The sequence below is a fragment of the Melopsittacus undulatus genome, chromosome 1 (assembly GCF_012275295.1).
Source record: "Melopsittacus undulatus isolate bMelUnd1 chromosome 1, bMelUnd1.mat.Z, whole genome shotgun sequence".
Classification (NCBI taxonomy): Eukaryota; Metazoa; Chordata; class Aves; order Psittaciformes; family Psittaculidae; genus Melopsittacus; species Melopsittacus undulatus.
The window spans coordinates 87,712,663-87,726,279 of NC_047527.1; the positions used below are offsets into that span (position 1 = coordinate 87,712,663).

General features: G+C 40.9%; 1 protein-coding gene across 1 annotated transcript; it reads right to left on the bottom strand.

Annotated features, from left to right (window-relative positions):
- Positions 1–1,324: 1,324 nt before the first annotated feature.
- SSR1 (signal sequence receptor subunit 1) lies at positions 1,325–10,838 on the bottom strand. Its single transcript, XM_005149910.4, has 8 exons — positions 10,606–10,838; positions 8,334–8,452; positions 7,393–7,480; positions 6,954–7,216; positions 6,244–6,320; positions 5,295–5,373; positions 4,205–4,298; positions 1,325–1,596 (listed from the first exon to the last, which is right to left on the bottom strand). The coding sequence occupies exons 1-8, from the start codon at positions 10,688–10,690 to the stop codon at positions 1,529–1,531; spliced, it is 873 nt and encodes a 290-aa protein (XP_005149967.1). The 5' UTR covers positions 10,691–10,838; the 3' UTR covers positions 1,325–1,528.
- Positions 10,839–13,617: the final 2,779 nt, after the last annotated feature.

Consider the following 13,617-nt stretch of genomic DNA (forward strand, 5'->3'; position numbering starts at 1 on the left):
GTATTGCTCAGCATTCACTGGCTCAGAAGCTCAGTCCCTACAGAGCAAGTTTATATCTAAAAAGGTGCTTTCACATATGGGGATCAGGAAGGGGAGAAAAAGAAGAAAACAGAAGTCTCAGATCAATGCCTCTTCCTGAACTCAACAACCTTCCAGACAACATCACACCCAGGAAGAGATGCAGCTGAGAATGCTGCAACTGAAGCCTTGTCCAAGTGCCTGAATGGCAGCTAACTGACAGCTCTGCATTATCTACTTTTTACTGTAAGTTCCTGAATGCAATGGATGTGGATCAACACCTGGCAATCACAGCTATGCCTGCCACAAAAGAAAATTCCATTTTGACTACATACAGCTTTTCTGCTTTAGTACTGAACCAACAGGTAGTCAACAATGGGTATGCATCTATATTACTAGCAGGAAAGGTGATAAAATCACTGTGACCAATGTATAAAAGTTTTGAGATTCAAAAACTGCAAAGGGTAAATTAAATAGTTTGCATTTAAAAAGATTATTTGAAGCTAACAGTTTTTCAAATTCAGTTTCAAGTGTGCACAGAAAATGCAAAGTCCTTGCCCCATGTAAAACTCCAAGAAAAGTCCACAATTTGATACATACAACATTCTAGTTTTTGTAAGAGAACCAAGAACTTACTGAAAAGTTGTGGCTTATTCAGTAATTTCTTGAGTAAACATTGCAGAGCTACCACTACAACAGGAATACCTAAGATGCTGGCACAACTCAATAACATTTAACAAGTTGGGTATAAAAAAGATTTATGTAGTAATACCAATTCAGCACACGAATTCCATGCTTCACAAGTTCCGCTGCTGTGTAAGAGTATTCCTAACATCTATGCAGGTAAGTTCAGATCTTTAGGTCACTGCATGCCCAGATCAAGCCAGCAGCAAAATATCTACCACTACAAGCAGTTACACCCAATTGTGCCTTTAGAATGCAAACTATGCAGAAACCTAGATGATCAGTGCCTCAACACTGAAGTAGGACCACACACACAAGCTTCAGTGTGTGCACACTGGAGAGAATAAGTTACTTGCTGAAAAAAATGCATACAGATTTTGATACAGACATAATACAATCAAGACCGATTAAAGTCACTAGACATTCAGATTAGGGGGAGGGGAAAAACCCTTCCAAGACAGCGTACAGATGACAAGCCAGCATTACAAAGAACTCTAAAGGCACATTTCAGGTAACATAGTTCTGTTAAGACCAACTGCTTACACACACAAGCATAAATCTTAATGGCTACCATCCCCTTCCATCCCCCCCAACAATCAAAACCAAACCAAACACCCCCCCCCCCAAAAAAAACAAACAACAAAAAAAAAAACCCAAATCAGAGAAGTGCATTTTCAGTAATATTAACACCGTTCAGTTAAATCTGTTCAGTCCAAAAGTTTAGCAGTATTTTCCTTATGGTGGTATGGATTCTCTGCACTACTCCAATCCAAAAAACCCAAACAGGCAGGATTAGTAAAGGTTCAACTGTTGCACTAGTTAACATTTACTCATCAGAGCCCACTGATCTCTTCTGTGCCCTCTTGTAGGGCAACCTCCTTGGTGAAGCTTTATCTAGAAAAAAAAAGAAGATAGTTCTATCAGCTGCTACAGTTACTTCAGATTAGATATGATATGACCATGTATTTTTCTCCCTCCCTAACAGAAGCCAAGCTGCCCTTCTAGTGCAATGCACCACCACAGAGAAGCCACTTCAAACAACTAAATCATTAGCATACTAAATAGAAGGTAACAAAAAATAATGTTCCTATTCTGTAACATGCAGCGCCAAGGCAGAGGTGTGTTCAATTTGCCAGTTACTAAAATGCAAAAAACCAAAAATCCAACACAACAAAACCCAAAATAACTCCCCCACCATTTCCTGATGAAACCGCATGCTCTGCTGTTTAGAAAAGCATCACGTTTAATAATTACACTTTTATAAAGTTAATTATTTTGATCAATACTAGTTCTGTTTGTCTGCCTGAAGAATGTGACTGACCCTCCCTTAGACATCTTTGTTTTTCATGAAGTACTGCCATGTTCCTACAGATTAACAGCAAGACTGTGAAAAAAACAAACTTCCAGGAAGCACACACATTTAACTATGAAGATGTCACTTTGTGATCAGATATCGCTCATGGGAAAGCCACCCAGCTTTAGCTGTATGATTACTGGATGCCAGAAACATCAACATTTAAGACTCTATGACAGGCCTACAGTTGTCCTTTACAATGATGGTCCTTATGTAGGTAGAATTTCAGTCCTTGTAATATTGTAGAGAAGCTACAAGACTTTGTATGAAGTGCTAAAACAATTGCTAAGTATATCTGTTCACTTAAAAATGCACATTTTCTGAAACAGAACCATCACCAGTAATTTCGCTGTTTTGAGTACGTGTGAAGACAAGGAGCTTGTTATTACAAGCCAATCAGTACACTATGAAGAGTCTTTCAAAAGTAAAATAGTTAAGAACCTCTGAGGATTTTGAAGGCCAAGTATTTCAAAGGACTGTAGTGCAGAGTTCCAATTAACTAACCCAGAGCTAGAAAACCCTCACAGGTTTCAAACCACTTCAGTTATTAAGATCTGAATACCTATTCATCTTAAGAAAGGGATGAAGAGAGTACCAAAACTTGCCAGGATTTGAGCCCATTTAAAGACAGTTTGCTCTTTGAAAGAAAAAAAAAGAAAAACCAAACCAAAAAGCAGCATTTAGAGCTTCAGTCTTCCTTGCTAGATGGAGGTTTTTCAAATTACTGTGTCTAGATTTTATACTGTCATTCTTGTGTCTCACAGAAGACAGTGTACAAGAAAGCTTACATTTTCTGAAGTAAAACACTTATAGGTATAGTCCTTATTATACCTGTAAGTGCAGTTAAGAAGAGTGAAGGAACCATAAAGTGAAGTCATCAACTCCTGGCACAACTTCATATCAGAGCTAAGGTCTCTAGCCATTCTACATTGAATAATGACCAAAATATGCTCATTTCATCAAAATGGTGGTCTTTTTCAAGTAATGGTAGCTCCTGCAAAGGGTTTTCAAAGCACTTCTCTTTGTCTAGGTTGTGCTCTAAATGAGGCTATCCAGCCAATGCTACTGGTGATACGAATTTACCTGGGATAAAGAATACCAAGATAAGCCTCACTATTAAACTATTATACCAAAGGCTCAGGTTTGTTTCTCACTGTGACAAGATGTGCTCAACCACTGGTCATCACAACCACATCCCTCACGTAACATCAACCTGACACTATACTAAAGTAGCAGGGCAGGCAAGATACACATCTGTGTTTTAGATAAAGGGTACTGGGAACTGTTAAGAGGAGACAATAGTACTTCAGCAATATTCTACTGAAACTATGTTACTACAATATAACCAGAAATAATACATACACATTTTTATAATATAAGAAAACATAATTTATATGTATATAAAATGTGTTTGTGCGGTTGCATGCGTCTATTCTGTAATCTGTTCATGCTGCACCACCAATCACTGCATGCAGGAAGCTGTTGTACTCCTATCCATGCCTTCTTATCACATCGACAACACATTAAGCACTTCCACTCTTTAGGTCACCACTTTGCCTCACCTCTTCTACTCTGCACTGAAGCCATGGGAAAGCAAAACAGAAGAAACAGCAAGAGAAGTTAGAAATACCCACAAACACACAAATGGGCTAAAGAAATCAGATATTGGGTTTACTGTTGGCATTTCAGATATCAAGCAGAACTTAGTCATTTTGGAGTTGTGAAGGACATTAACACCAAGTCTTCATGTGGCTTTAGTTAATACACACTTCTAATGCTTATTTAAAACTCTGGTCTAGAGGCAAACTTCCAAGCAACTTACAGAAATTTTGGGATGACAGATATTTTCTCCTATTTAAACATCCTTTGTGATCCAGGTTTTGGTTAAAGATTTTATACTGTTGAAAAAGAGTCTAGAGATCAAATTGTTAAAGTAACTGATAATCATTATTGTATCAGCCAGTGAAGTTTGTTCTATAAAAAATAGGCTGCTAATATAATTATAGTCTACAATCATTAAGCACAGCACTTTAGACAATTTTGTTCCCTAGGAGATAGGTATGCTGCTCTGAGAAACTGGTATCAGCTACTTATTCAATTACAACTAATTGAAGTTTTGCTCTAGTTTATGGAAGGCAGGCTACTTACTTATTTGATTTAAAGTTTCTTGGGGAATCCAGCTCATATCAACATCGTTCTGATTTGATGTTCCCATTTCTACTTTCTGTACTGGTCTTTTCCTCTGAAAATTCAAGAAAGAAGTAAGATTTTCTTTCCACAAAGTGTTGGTAGTGCAAGTATTAGAAATAACACACAATGCTGTATTTAGTCAGTTACAGTTATTTCACTAAGACACAAACTTAAGGTTAGTCAATGTATGAAGCTGTCTTTGTAGCTTAGCTTTAACTATCTTTACCACTAGCAATTTATTCACCTAAGCTTGACATTACCCCTTTTAAGGACTCACAATACTTATTCTGCACAAAGATATAAAGATTTTATGCATGCCTGGGGAAGTTCATTATACCTGCTACAAAAAACGGCTGATGATTAACCAAAATGTGATGACCAGTTCTGTTATACCTTCTCAGATTGGAACAATATTCTCACATGTCACCTTGCAAAATAAGATTATAAGGCACAGTAATTACTCCATATTTCTTCCCAATGGAAACTTCAAAAGTATCATAAACCAGACTGCAAAAAGACATAACTTATGCACTGAACACAGATTGAGACTTAACCTTCCAATGGCTTTTACTTGCCAGTCCACTTACATAAACAAACCTTTAGTTGTTATAGCATTATAAATGGAATCCAGAAGGCCCTAATCAACATTATGGCAAAGCATAAATAAGAACTAAATAAAGGACTAGACTGGAAAAAACAGCTAAGTTTTACCCAGATTAAACTAATAGACAGAAATAGACAGCATGGGGAAAGTCTAGCCAGTAAATATTGAATGAACAGCTGCACACAAGACAGTGGCTGGACAGTATCAAAACTTTGGCTTAACCACTTCAGTGTGATGCCAAAGAGCAGACCCAAAGAGCATCTAAATGTCTCTAGTTATGAACATCTTCTTACAAAAATCTCTGATTTTCCCAGTCATCTATAAGGTCAAGCTTCTGAAGTTTTACCTGTACCATTGTATGCCAGAAGCAATTACTGAACTGATTTCTTTTTGTATCAGTCAGGTCTCGTACCAACTATTACACAGACAAAATACACTACCCACCTTCCTAGATTCTAGTAACTGATGCAGGCCAACAATGACAAGTAGACCAAGTCCAGCGAGGAACATGTACATGAAGATCCTTTAAAAAAAAGTTTAGGAAACCATTAACTAAAAATCTTAAGTGAGAGAGTAAGAGAGGCAGAGAAACTAAGCCTAGCTTTGCCCCCATGCCCCTTGATCTTTCCCAAGAACTTTCATATAGGCCAGGTGGGGAAAACAATTCTGAAACTGAAGTGCTAATAAATATCAAGTAATTATTCTGACTTGGATTTCAGGAACTGTATTCCTAAATTTAATTCTGAGTAACACAACACCTGAAAAATGCTGAATAAACTGGGAAACTTATAGTTACTGAGATCAGGTAATTGCTAGGACCTCTTTTGCAGTACCATGTCTCAAGATGTTGGGTCAAAGGTAGTATTCGTTTGTGACAGCTTTAACCCCTTACAAAAGCCTTAAAAATCTTTTATTTGCTTTTAGTACACTCCTGCAAATCAGATACTGCTAGGATACCAATTTGTCGGCAGCAAAGCTTTAAAAGGCCTTGATTATCTGTCTCTGTGTTCCACAGTTAGAATTCTAACTATGCAATCATTTTTAAGTTGATGCATTTTGGTTTGTTTTCAGTAATTTTACCTGAAATACAAGAGTTGGACATAAATTCTGTATTCCAGGCTTAAGCTCTGTGAGCCAAAGCAGATGTGTAAACTGCTCAATGACTTAGTACCAATTATGACAATCCCTAGTTACTAATACAATACTTAATTTTGGGGAAGAAGTTTGTATTTTCAGTCCACTGTTGTACAAGTCAAATGCCTGCTACACCATCAGCAAAACACAGCAGATCTAACATTCAATAAAATCAGGAGATAAGAACTATTCTCTCTGGCACCATCAATAACCTGTTCTATCAGTATGCCAAATAAACTTGAAACTCCAGCCTCCTTACGTTTCTCCATCCAGCCCATCTTCTTTTTCAATTATTGTAACAGTTTGATTGAAGACAGCATCTTGAAACACATTGCCCTGTAAAAAAAGATTCCACATAACATTTTAAATTAATTTCTTGAGCACATACACAGATGTTTGTCCTTTTCCATGTTCCTGGAAAAACTCTAGAAAGTAGTAACTGCTGCACAAGACTTAACTTTATAAGCAGTGCAGGTCCGACTCAACACAAAGAAGTGCAAACTTTTTGGTGCAAGGCAAAGAACAGTCCTGGTATTAGCAAGAAAGCCTTCAACATGTCATTTCCTATAACATAAGATACTCCATATGAAGGGGTTTTACTAGAGCAATCAAAACACAAAGGTACAGAAGCCTGTTAAGCTTTGACCTGCAGTAATAAAGAATCCCCTATTTTAAGTCCCATTTATGCTTTCAGATAGTCTTCCACTAGGTTGCAACTACTGGTCTTTCATTTGCTCAAAGTCAAGACTGCAGACGGGATTCAGGTTGGTAATATACAGAACCAAGCGTACATGGGGGGATGTTGTGAAATACGTAGACAGTCGCTTACTGTGCTTGTGTATCTTCTGATTTGCTTAAAAACCACAAGGCAGTCTCTTTCTGAACAGTTAGTAACTTGACTAAGCAGTTCCTTCCTGACATTTCCACATCAACTAGAAAGATTCAAATTAATTGCAACATCAAGCTTACATTTACATCTCTGTAGTTGAGATTGATAACTAATCCAAAAGGACGACCACCCATAGGCTCAGCAGGGATGAAAGAGTACTCAAACGTGGCTTGTCTCTGTGGTGGAACTACTGTATTCAGAGGGAGAGCTGTGAAGTTCTGGATATAAAACTGGTAGTCTTGAGGATACCGGAAAGAAGCATCGAGAGACTCAACAATGAAATCCTCTGTACCCTTATTGGTGAAGCCCACCAGAAATTTTACAATGTTGTTCGCTGGGAAGTCTAAAACACAAAAGATATTCAACTGTTAGAAACTTAATACACCAGACCTGCTCCTAAACAGTGTCTAAAACAGATGCTTCCTTTTTTTTCAGTTTTATGGGTTTTTTATTTTTATGCACAAATTGATGCAGCCTAACCAACAGTGAAGATGGTACTCGTAAGCACAGGCCTCTTACCTTCACCTTTCACAAACAAGATGGTTGTATCAGCATTAGGTGAGGCCTTAGGTTCTCCTGACAAGTCTTCTTCCTCTTTTTCTTCTGTCTAAGAGAAGAGACTTTTTTGAAAAAATCCTATAATGAACAGTAAAGCAAAGACCACCTTGTTTCACGAGAATCACATGCATCAAAGCATGCAACCATGGCAAGCATTAGTATTGATTCCTGCTGTTACTGGATTAGCACACAGTCTTTTCTCCCTCTGTGTTCAATTAGCATTGTTTTCAACATTTATCCTTCTATTTGTATTTGACACAGTGGCTAATCAGAACTGCATTTAGCTGTATCGAAATCAGAAAGCAACAGTAATATCTCTGTTTGGACGTGGAAGGAAAAGAATAGAATCTAAATGCTCAAGCTGAACTAAGTGACAGCAGTATGGCCACTGGTAAAACAGACATACAGTCAACAAGTGTCGGAGACTGGGAAAGTAGCAAGTAAAAATGGGCTGCAAAACCAGGTGTTCATAATTAATATTGAGGTTAACTAAGTAGTAAGATTCTGTTGCTCCTTGACAATCAATATGAAATAGGCCAGAATGAAGTAGTCCTATACTCCAATGTCCATCTCAGCTTACTGAGACACAGCTTAAGCAGAAAAACAAGTACAAAGGGCTTCTAGGAGAAGCTGGTTCTCTCACTTGGTGTTCTTTTGTGTGAACTGCAGCTTTGGTAGTCAGAAACTGGACTGTCCCCACGTGATTTTTTATGTGGTAATTCAGGAAGAAAAGATAAATCCTTCTGAAACTTCAAACTGAACATGAGTTTGACTGGAGACTTGGAAACAGCTATGTGGAAATAACAATGTTATTTAACTCACATTTAAATATACCTAAATATCTAGCTTCAAGCACTTTTAGTCTAATTCAGACTAACAAAGTAGCGTTCATGTACAATTACCAAGTCTGTTGGCTCATCTTCTTCAACTTCAGCTTCATCATCTTCATCTTCAACTACAGTGTCTTCCACAGCTTCTTCATCTTCTGTAGCATCTTGAGCTGCAACTAATAAACCGGAACCTACCAAAACAAAATGCAAATACAAGAAAGCCTTATCAATGTTGAGTTAAGCAACAGAAAATTGACATAACACATCTGCAACTTAATTTAAGAATTTCTTAAAAATCTGTCAAATACAGCATTGTGAAGCCTCAGCTGCAAGACACACATTCAAATGATCACCTGTGTGTATCTTTCAGCCTTTTTCCTTCTCTAACAACTTTATGAACTACTTATTTATATGCCATTAAGTTCAAAACCAAAACGTTTACAGCTGGATGACAAGAAGTTCAGCATTCACACAGCAATGCTTAAATTCACAGAAGGCAAATTACTTGATTTAAAAGCTACTGTTTAATTTTTGAACACACCAATGCATGAAAAGATTTTGTTGTGTCGTTACCAATGTGAAAAAAGGTATTGCTATTGCCAGAAAGTTAATAAGTACTGTTTCTTTTAAGCCTAGTAAGTTTAACAAATAATTAGTATGTCCCCTTTCCACCTGTTAGTATCAGAAGACTACACTTCCACAGGTTCTTAAGAGTTATTTTTGCACTTACTTTAATTGAAGCTTTAAAAGATAAAGAAGTCTTTTATTAATATGTTCCCATTGATATCATTGACTACTATATCCACATGTTCAACAGAACCGTAACAGTAGTCCGAAAAGAAACCTGATCTAGAGCATGGTTTCAGAGCACAGCTCCAAGACAAGTGCAATCTCACCATTCAATGCCTCTTTGCGTTTATGGTGCCAAGTCTCACATATTCAAAAACTGGGTGGCTATGACTAGCATGAATATTGGCAGACAAAGTTCTGTCCGTCTCCAGTTTAGAGCACATGCAGGCTAGGCTGAGAACTTTTAAAACATACAAAAAGTCTACAAGATTTTTGTTTTAATAAACCTAATGTTTTCCAAAAATGAAAGAGTAGGAATGAATGGATGTTTGAGTTACACAAGCCTGAAAGCTTTAATTGCTATGAGTACACGTTTAAAATAAATACTTAATAACTTTTAAGGGGAATAAAAATCCTTGAGCAGGACGCATCTATACAAGGACTTCAGGATTGTCAGTGAGAGCTAGAAAAAGCAAATACAATCTGCTCTCAAGTGTCTTTAGAAAGTACACTCAAGGACTTTTGCTCGACCACGTGCAATACTTAACCTAAGACTATCTACTGTAATTTTATTTCACCACGTTTTAAACTTGATAGTCTACAAATGAAGACTTTTACAAACTATTTTTTTTTATTAAGACCCTTGTATCTGAACAGCGTACAGGCAAGTAAAAGGCATTCTTCAGAAGAAACTGTGCTAGCACATTCTCTCAGCCCCCTAACTTACAGTCCTTCAATGGATGTCAGAAGGGCTGATGATGTGGCAACAGCGGGAAAGGAGAGCTGCCCGAGGTGGGAAGGAACTAACGCATAGGGTGGGTGTGCTGCAGCCCACTGGAAGCGCAGGGAGAGATGGCTGCACTGCCGTCTCTCCAGATTTAGTAGCAGGGAAGCGATTTTCAGACCGTGAATCAGATAACACGACAGCGTAAACAGAGATTAGTACTCGTCCATTTGAAGGACACTCGGGGGGCGAAGGGAGGAGAGGTGGGCAGGCAGGCTGGCAGCCCGCGCATCTGCTACCCGTTCACCGCCGAGAGCAGACCCGCCTGGGAGGGGGAGCCAAGACAGACACAAACCAGTTGCTACATCCCCGAGTGGGCTTTAAGTGGGGGAGCCGCGCCCACGCTGCTTCCCGAGGCCGATTTCACGGGTGGGCCCGAGCCCGGCGCCCCGGGCAGTGGCAGCGCCCAGTCTGACACCATGACTCGCGGTTTGCGGTGCCAGAGAAGCCCGCACACCCGGCGGGAACACAGCCATGACTCCACAGTACCAGAAGCCGCACGGGAACCCCGGCCCGGCCCGAGGACAGCCCCAGCGGCGGCCCACGTGCGCGGGGTGGCGGGGACGCACCACTGCCGTCCACGAACGGCAGCTATGAATGAGCAGCGCCCACCGCCACCTCCTCCTTCCGACCGGATCACGAAGGTGGCACTGGGCTCCCCAAGCCCGGTGGGAGAAGCCCCGGCTCCTTCTCCCCACCACCCCCTACATCGCCCAGGAGAGCCCCACTGCCCAACGGCCGCTTGCCTTCTCTCACCGGGTCCCCCCTCACCTGGGCCGCCGCGCGCGCCCCCGAGCAGCAGGGCGGCGGGGAAGGCGAGCAGGGCGAGCAACAGCAGCTGTGACAGGCGCCTCATGGTGACTGCGGCGGCAGCGGCGGCAGCAACAAGACCTGCCCGACACCCGGTCCCGGCCAGACGCCTGCCGCTGCGGGCGATCTAAATGGCGGCGTCGGCCGCCTCCATCCGCGCACGCTCCCACCGCGCCTCCGCTCCGCCCCGCCCCTTAGCGCCGCAGCGGACGTGGCTCCGCCGGGGAAGGAGGCGTGGCGGTCACGTGAGCTTAACACACGTCTCCCCTCCGCCGGCCCCGCCCCGCGCATGTGCAACAGCTTCCGTTTCCAGGGCGGGCTAAAAGGGGGCGGGAGGGAGAGGGCTATCTGTCTCTACAAGGAGTGCCCATGCGCAGTGCGCCGCTGCCTCAGCGGTGTTGCGGGACAGTCTGTTCTGTGGAGAAGGCGGCTGGGTGTATGGGTCTGGGATGTAGGCACTGTTAGGGAAGGCCTGGTGGTAGTCCTCAACGCCCGAGTGGTCGTGCTGGGGCTGTGGAGTTCCAACCGGAGGGCCGGTGTGGCCTCTTGGCGCCAGGGGTATCCCCTCAGCCTGCCCGCCCAGAGCGCGGCGGGACTGCTTGGGTGCCCCTGTGGGGAGGGCTGCCTGTGGATGGGTGGGAGAGGGAGGACACTTGGCAGCTGAAGAGGCTGTGTCTTCAGCTTAAGTTGCGTTTAGTGCAGGGTATGGCAGTTTGGTTTGTCTTTGCTGGTGTGCCGCGAGGGGAGAAGAAAAATTCGGGGACGAGGTGTGAGGGGTTTGTGGTTGGGATTTGTTGGGTGATTGGTTGTTTTTCTTCACAGTATGCAAACCTTCCTCTGGAAGGAGCAGGGGTAAAGTATGTTACCGAAACAGGTGCTATTAGCATCTCGCACTCTGCATTGCTTTAGAATAACTAGTTTTCAGTCATATGTTTGATGGTTTAATTGGAAAAGTGTATTAGGCAATGTATATTTAAGTCATATGTTATCTCCATCTCAGTGGCTCATTTGTTAGATTTAAATTATTTTTTTGTTAGATGAAACTGAAAGAGGGTAGATTTAGATTAGATATTAGGGAGAAGTGTGTTACTGTGAGGGGGGTGAGGCATTAGCACCGGCTGCCCAAAGAAGTTGTGGCTGTCCCATCCCTGGCAGCGCTCAGGGCCAGATTGGATGGGGCTTTGAGCAACCTGGTCTAGAGCAAGGTGTCTCTTCCCATGGCAGGGGGGCTGGAACTAGATGGTCCTTAAGGCCCCTTCCAACCGAAAGCCATTCCACAAAACAAGGTGTTTTGAGATGCAGAGCTTTCCTAAATCCTACAATCAAGACATTGAGTGAAAAAAAAAAAACAAACAAAAGTAGGCCCCAAGCTTTCTCTTTTCTCCCATGGTTAATTCAGCAATTTGTGTACAGTGTACAATGAAACCTGAGTCTAGTTATGTCACATCCCATATTTTGAAGTAATTTCAACTGATAATTTCTGCATATGCAGCTTGCTGTAATGGCAATAGTAAATGTAGTCTCGAGTCTTTAATTTTCCACATTATTTTCATTCATTTGATTTTGAACCTGAAAATGACACACACACACAAAATCTACCTTTCTAGCTAAGTTTTATCTTAAGCATGTTTTTAATGTGCTGAAAATAATAGCTGAAATGCTGTTAAATATTGACTGACAATGAGGCATTATTATGAAAGCTGGAGAACACCCACTGCTACTGCGAAAAGTATTTCTAGTCAGATAATACCCATCCAGTGGTATAATACTACCTTTCCTGCAAAGGTCTTCAAATTTGTTCAACTTAATCTTTGGCCAATCATGTTTGGCTTAACCCAGTTATTGTTTCGTTGTTTTGCTGTTTTTTTATGTAATTTTTGTTTGAGGGTTGTTTTGGTTAGTTGATGGTTTGGGGATTTTTTGTTGTTTGTTTGGGTTTTTTGTTTGTTTTTTTGGGGGAGGGGGCAGTCAGGCAAATATTTTTTCTTGGGGGAAGTGAAAGAACACTAGGATGCTATAGAAGTTTTGCCATTTAGAAAAACTGTGGAATCTGGAACTTTCTGTGTCTTCTAAGCAGTGACTGTGTACTTTGTGTGCTGCTTTTCCATCTGGGTTAGCTGATTCTGGTGTTACTAATTAACCGGTGTGGGGCTCAGACATGAGTTTGTGTGTGGTGGGGGCACAGACAGATGTTAATGAAAAGTGCTTGTGAAAATAATTGAGATACCTTGTCTAGCTTTACTAAAACACTTAGCCCAGACTGCAATATTAAAGCTGTGCCTTAAAGCCTACTAGGTTGCAGTTGTTTTGTGCTAAGTGCTCTGCCCATATTAAACAATTTACCATCTGAAAGACACTGTGAAAAACTGAAGTAAGCTGCTTCTTGCACAGACTGCTCTGTGTATGTATTCACAGACTTAACAAAATAAGTATGGAAAATGATGGCTGTTACTGCAACTTTTAGGTTTGACAACTCATATGTCAATGCCACAGGAATTCTGTGTGTGGTCACAGTTATGTACAAGCATTGTATCCTTGCGTTTTAAAATTTTTCAGTTAGAAATTACAGGTAAAATTATTGGGGGGAAATGCCTTCAATTTCATAACATGTTTAACAAAAAGGTGGAGCATTCTTCAAGTCAGTGGACTACAAAGTTTACCTCATGTTTCCAGTTTCTACTTTGAACTTATGAAATGGTTCTCCTAGATGTGTGTGCTTCTTCAAAGATGTCAGCAAAAGGCAAATAGTGGTTTATGCACATAAGGAAGAGGCTATTTCTGCATTAATACTTTTGTTGAAGAATCTATGTGACTGCCTCTTTGGTATTTATTTCACAGCTTATGTATTTTATCTGTATTGATAGATAAAATGTTATTGTAACTCATCTTAGTGCGTGGCAGTTGAAAACCCTCTCATGGTGATGCATGTACAGTACAGAAATTGCTGTGCTCCAAATTGCATAAACATCCAGT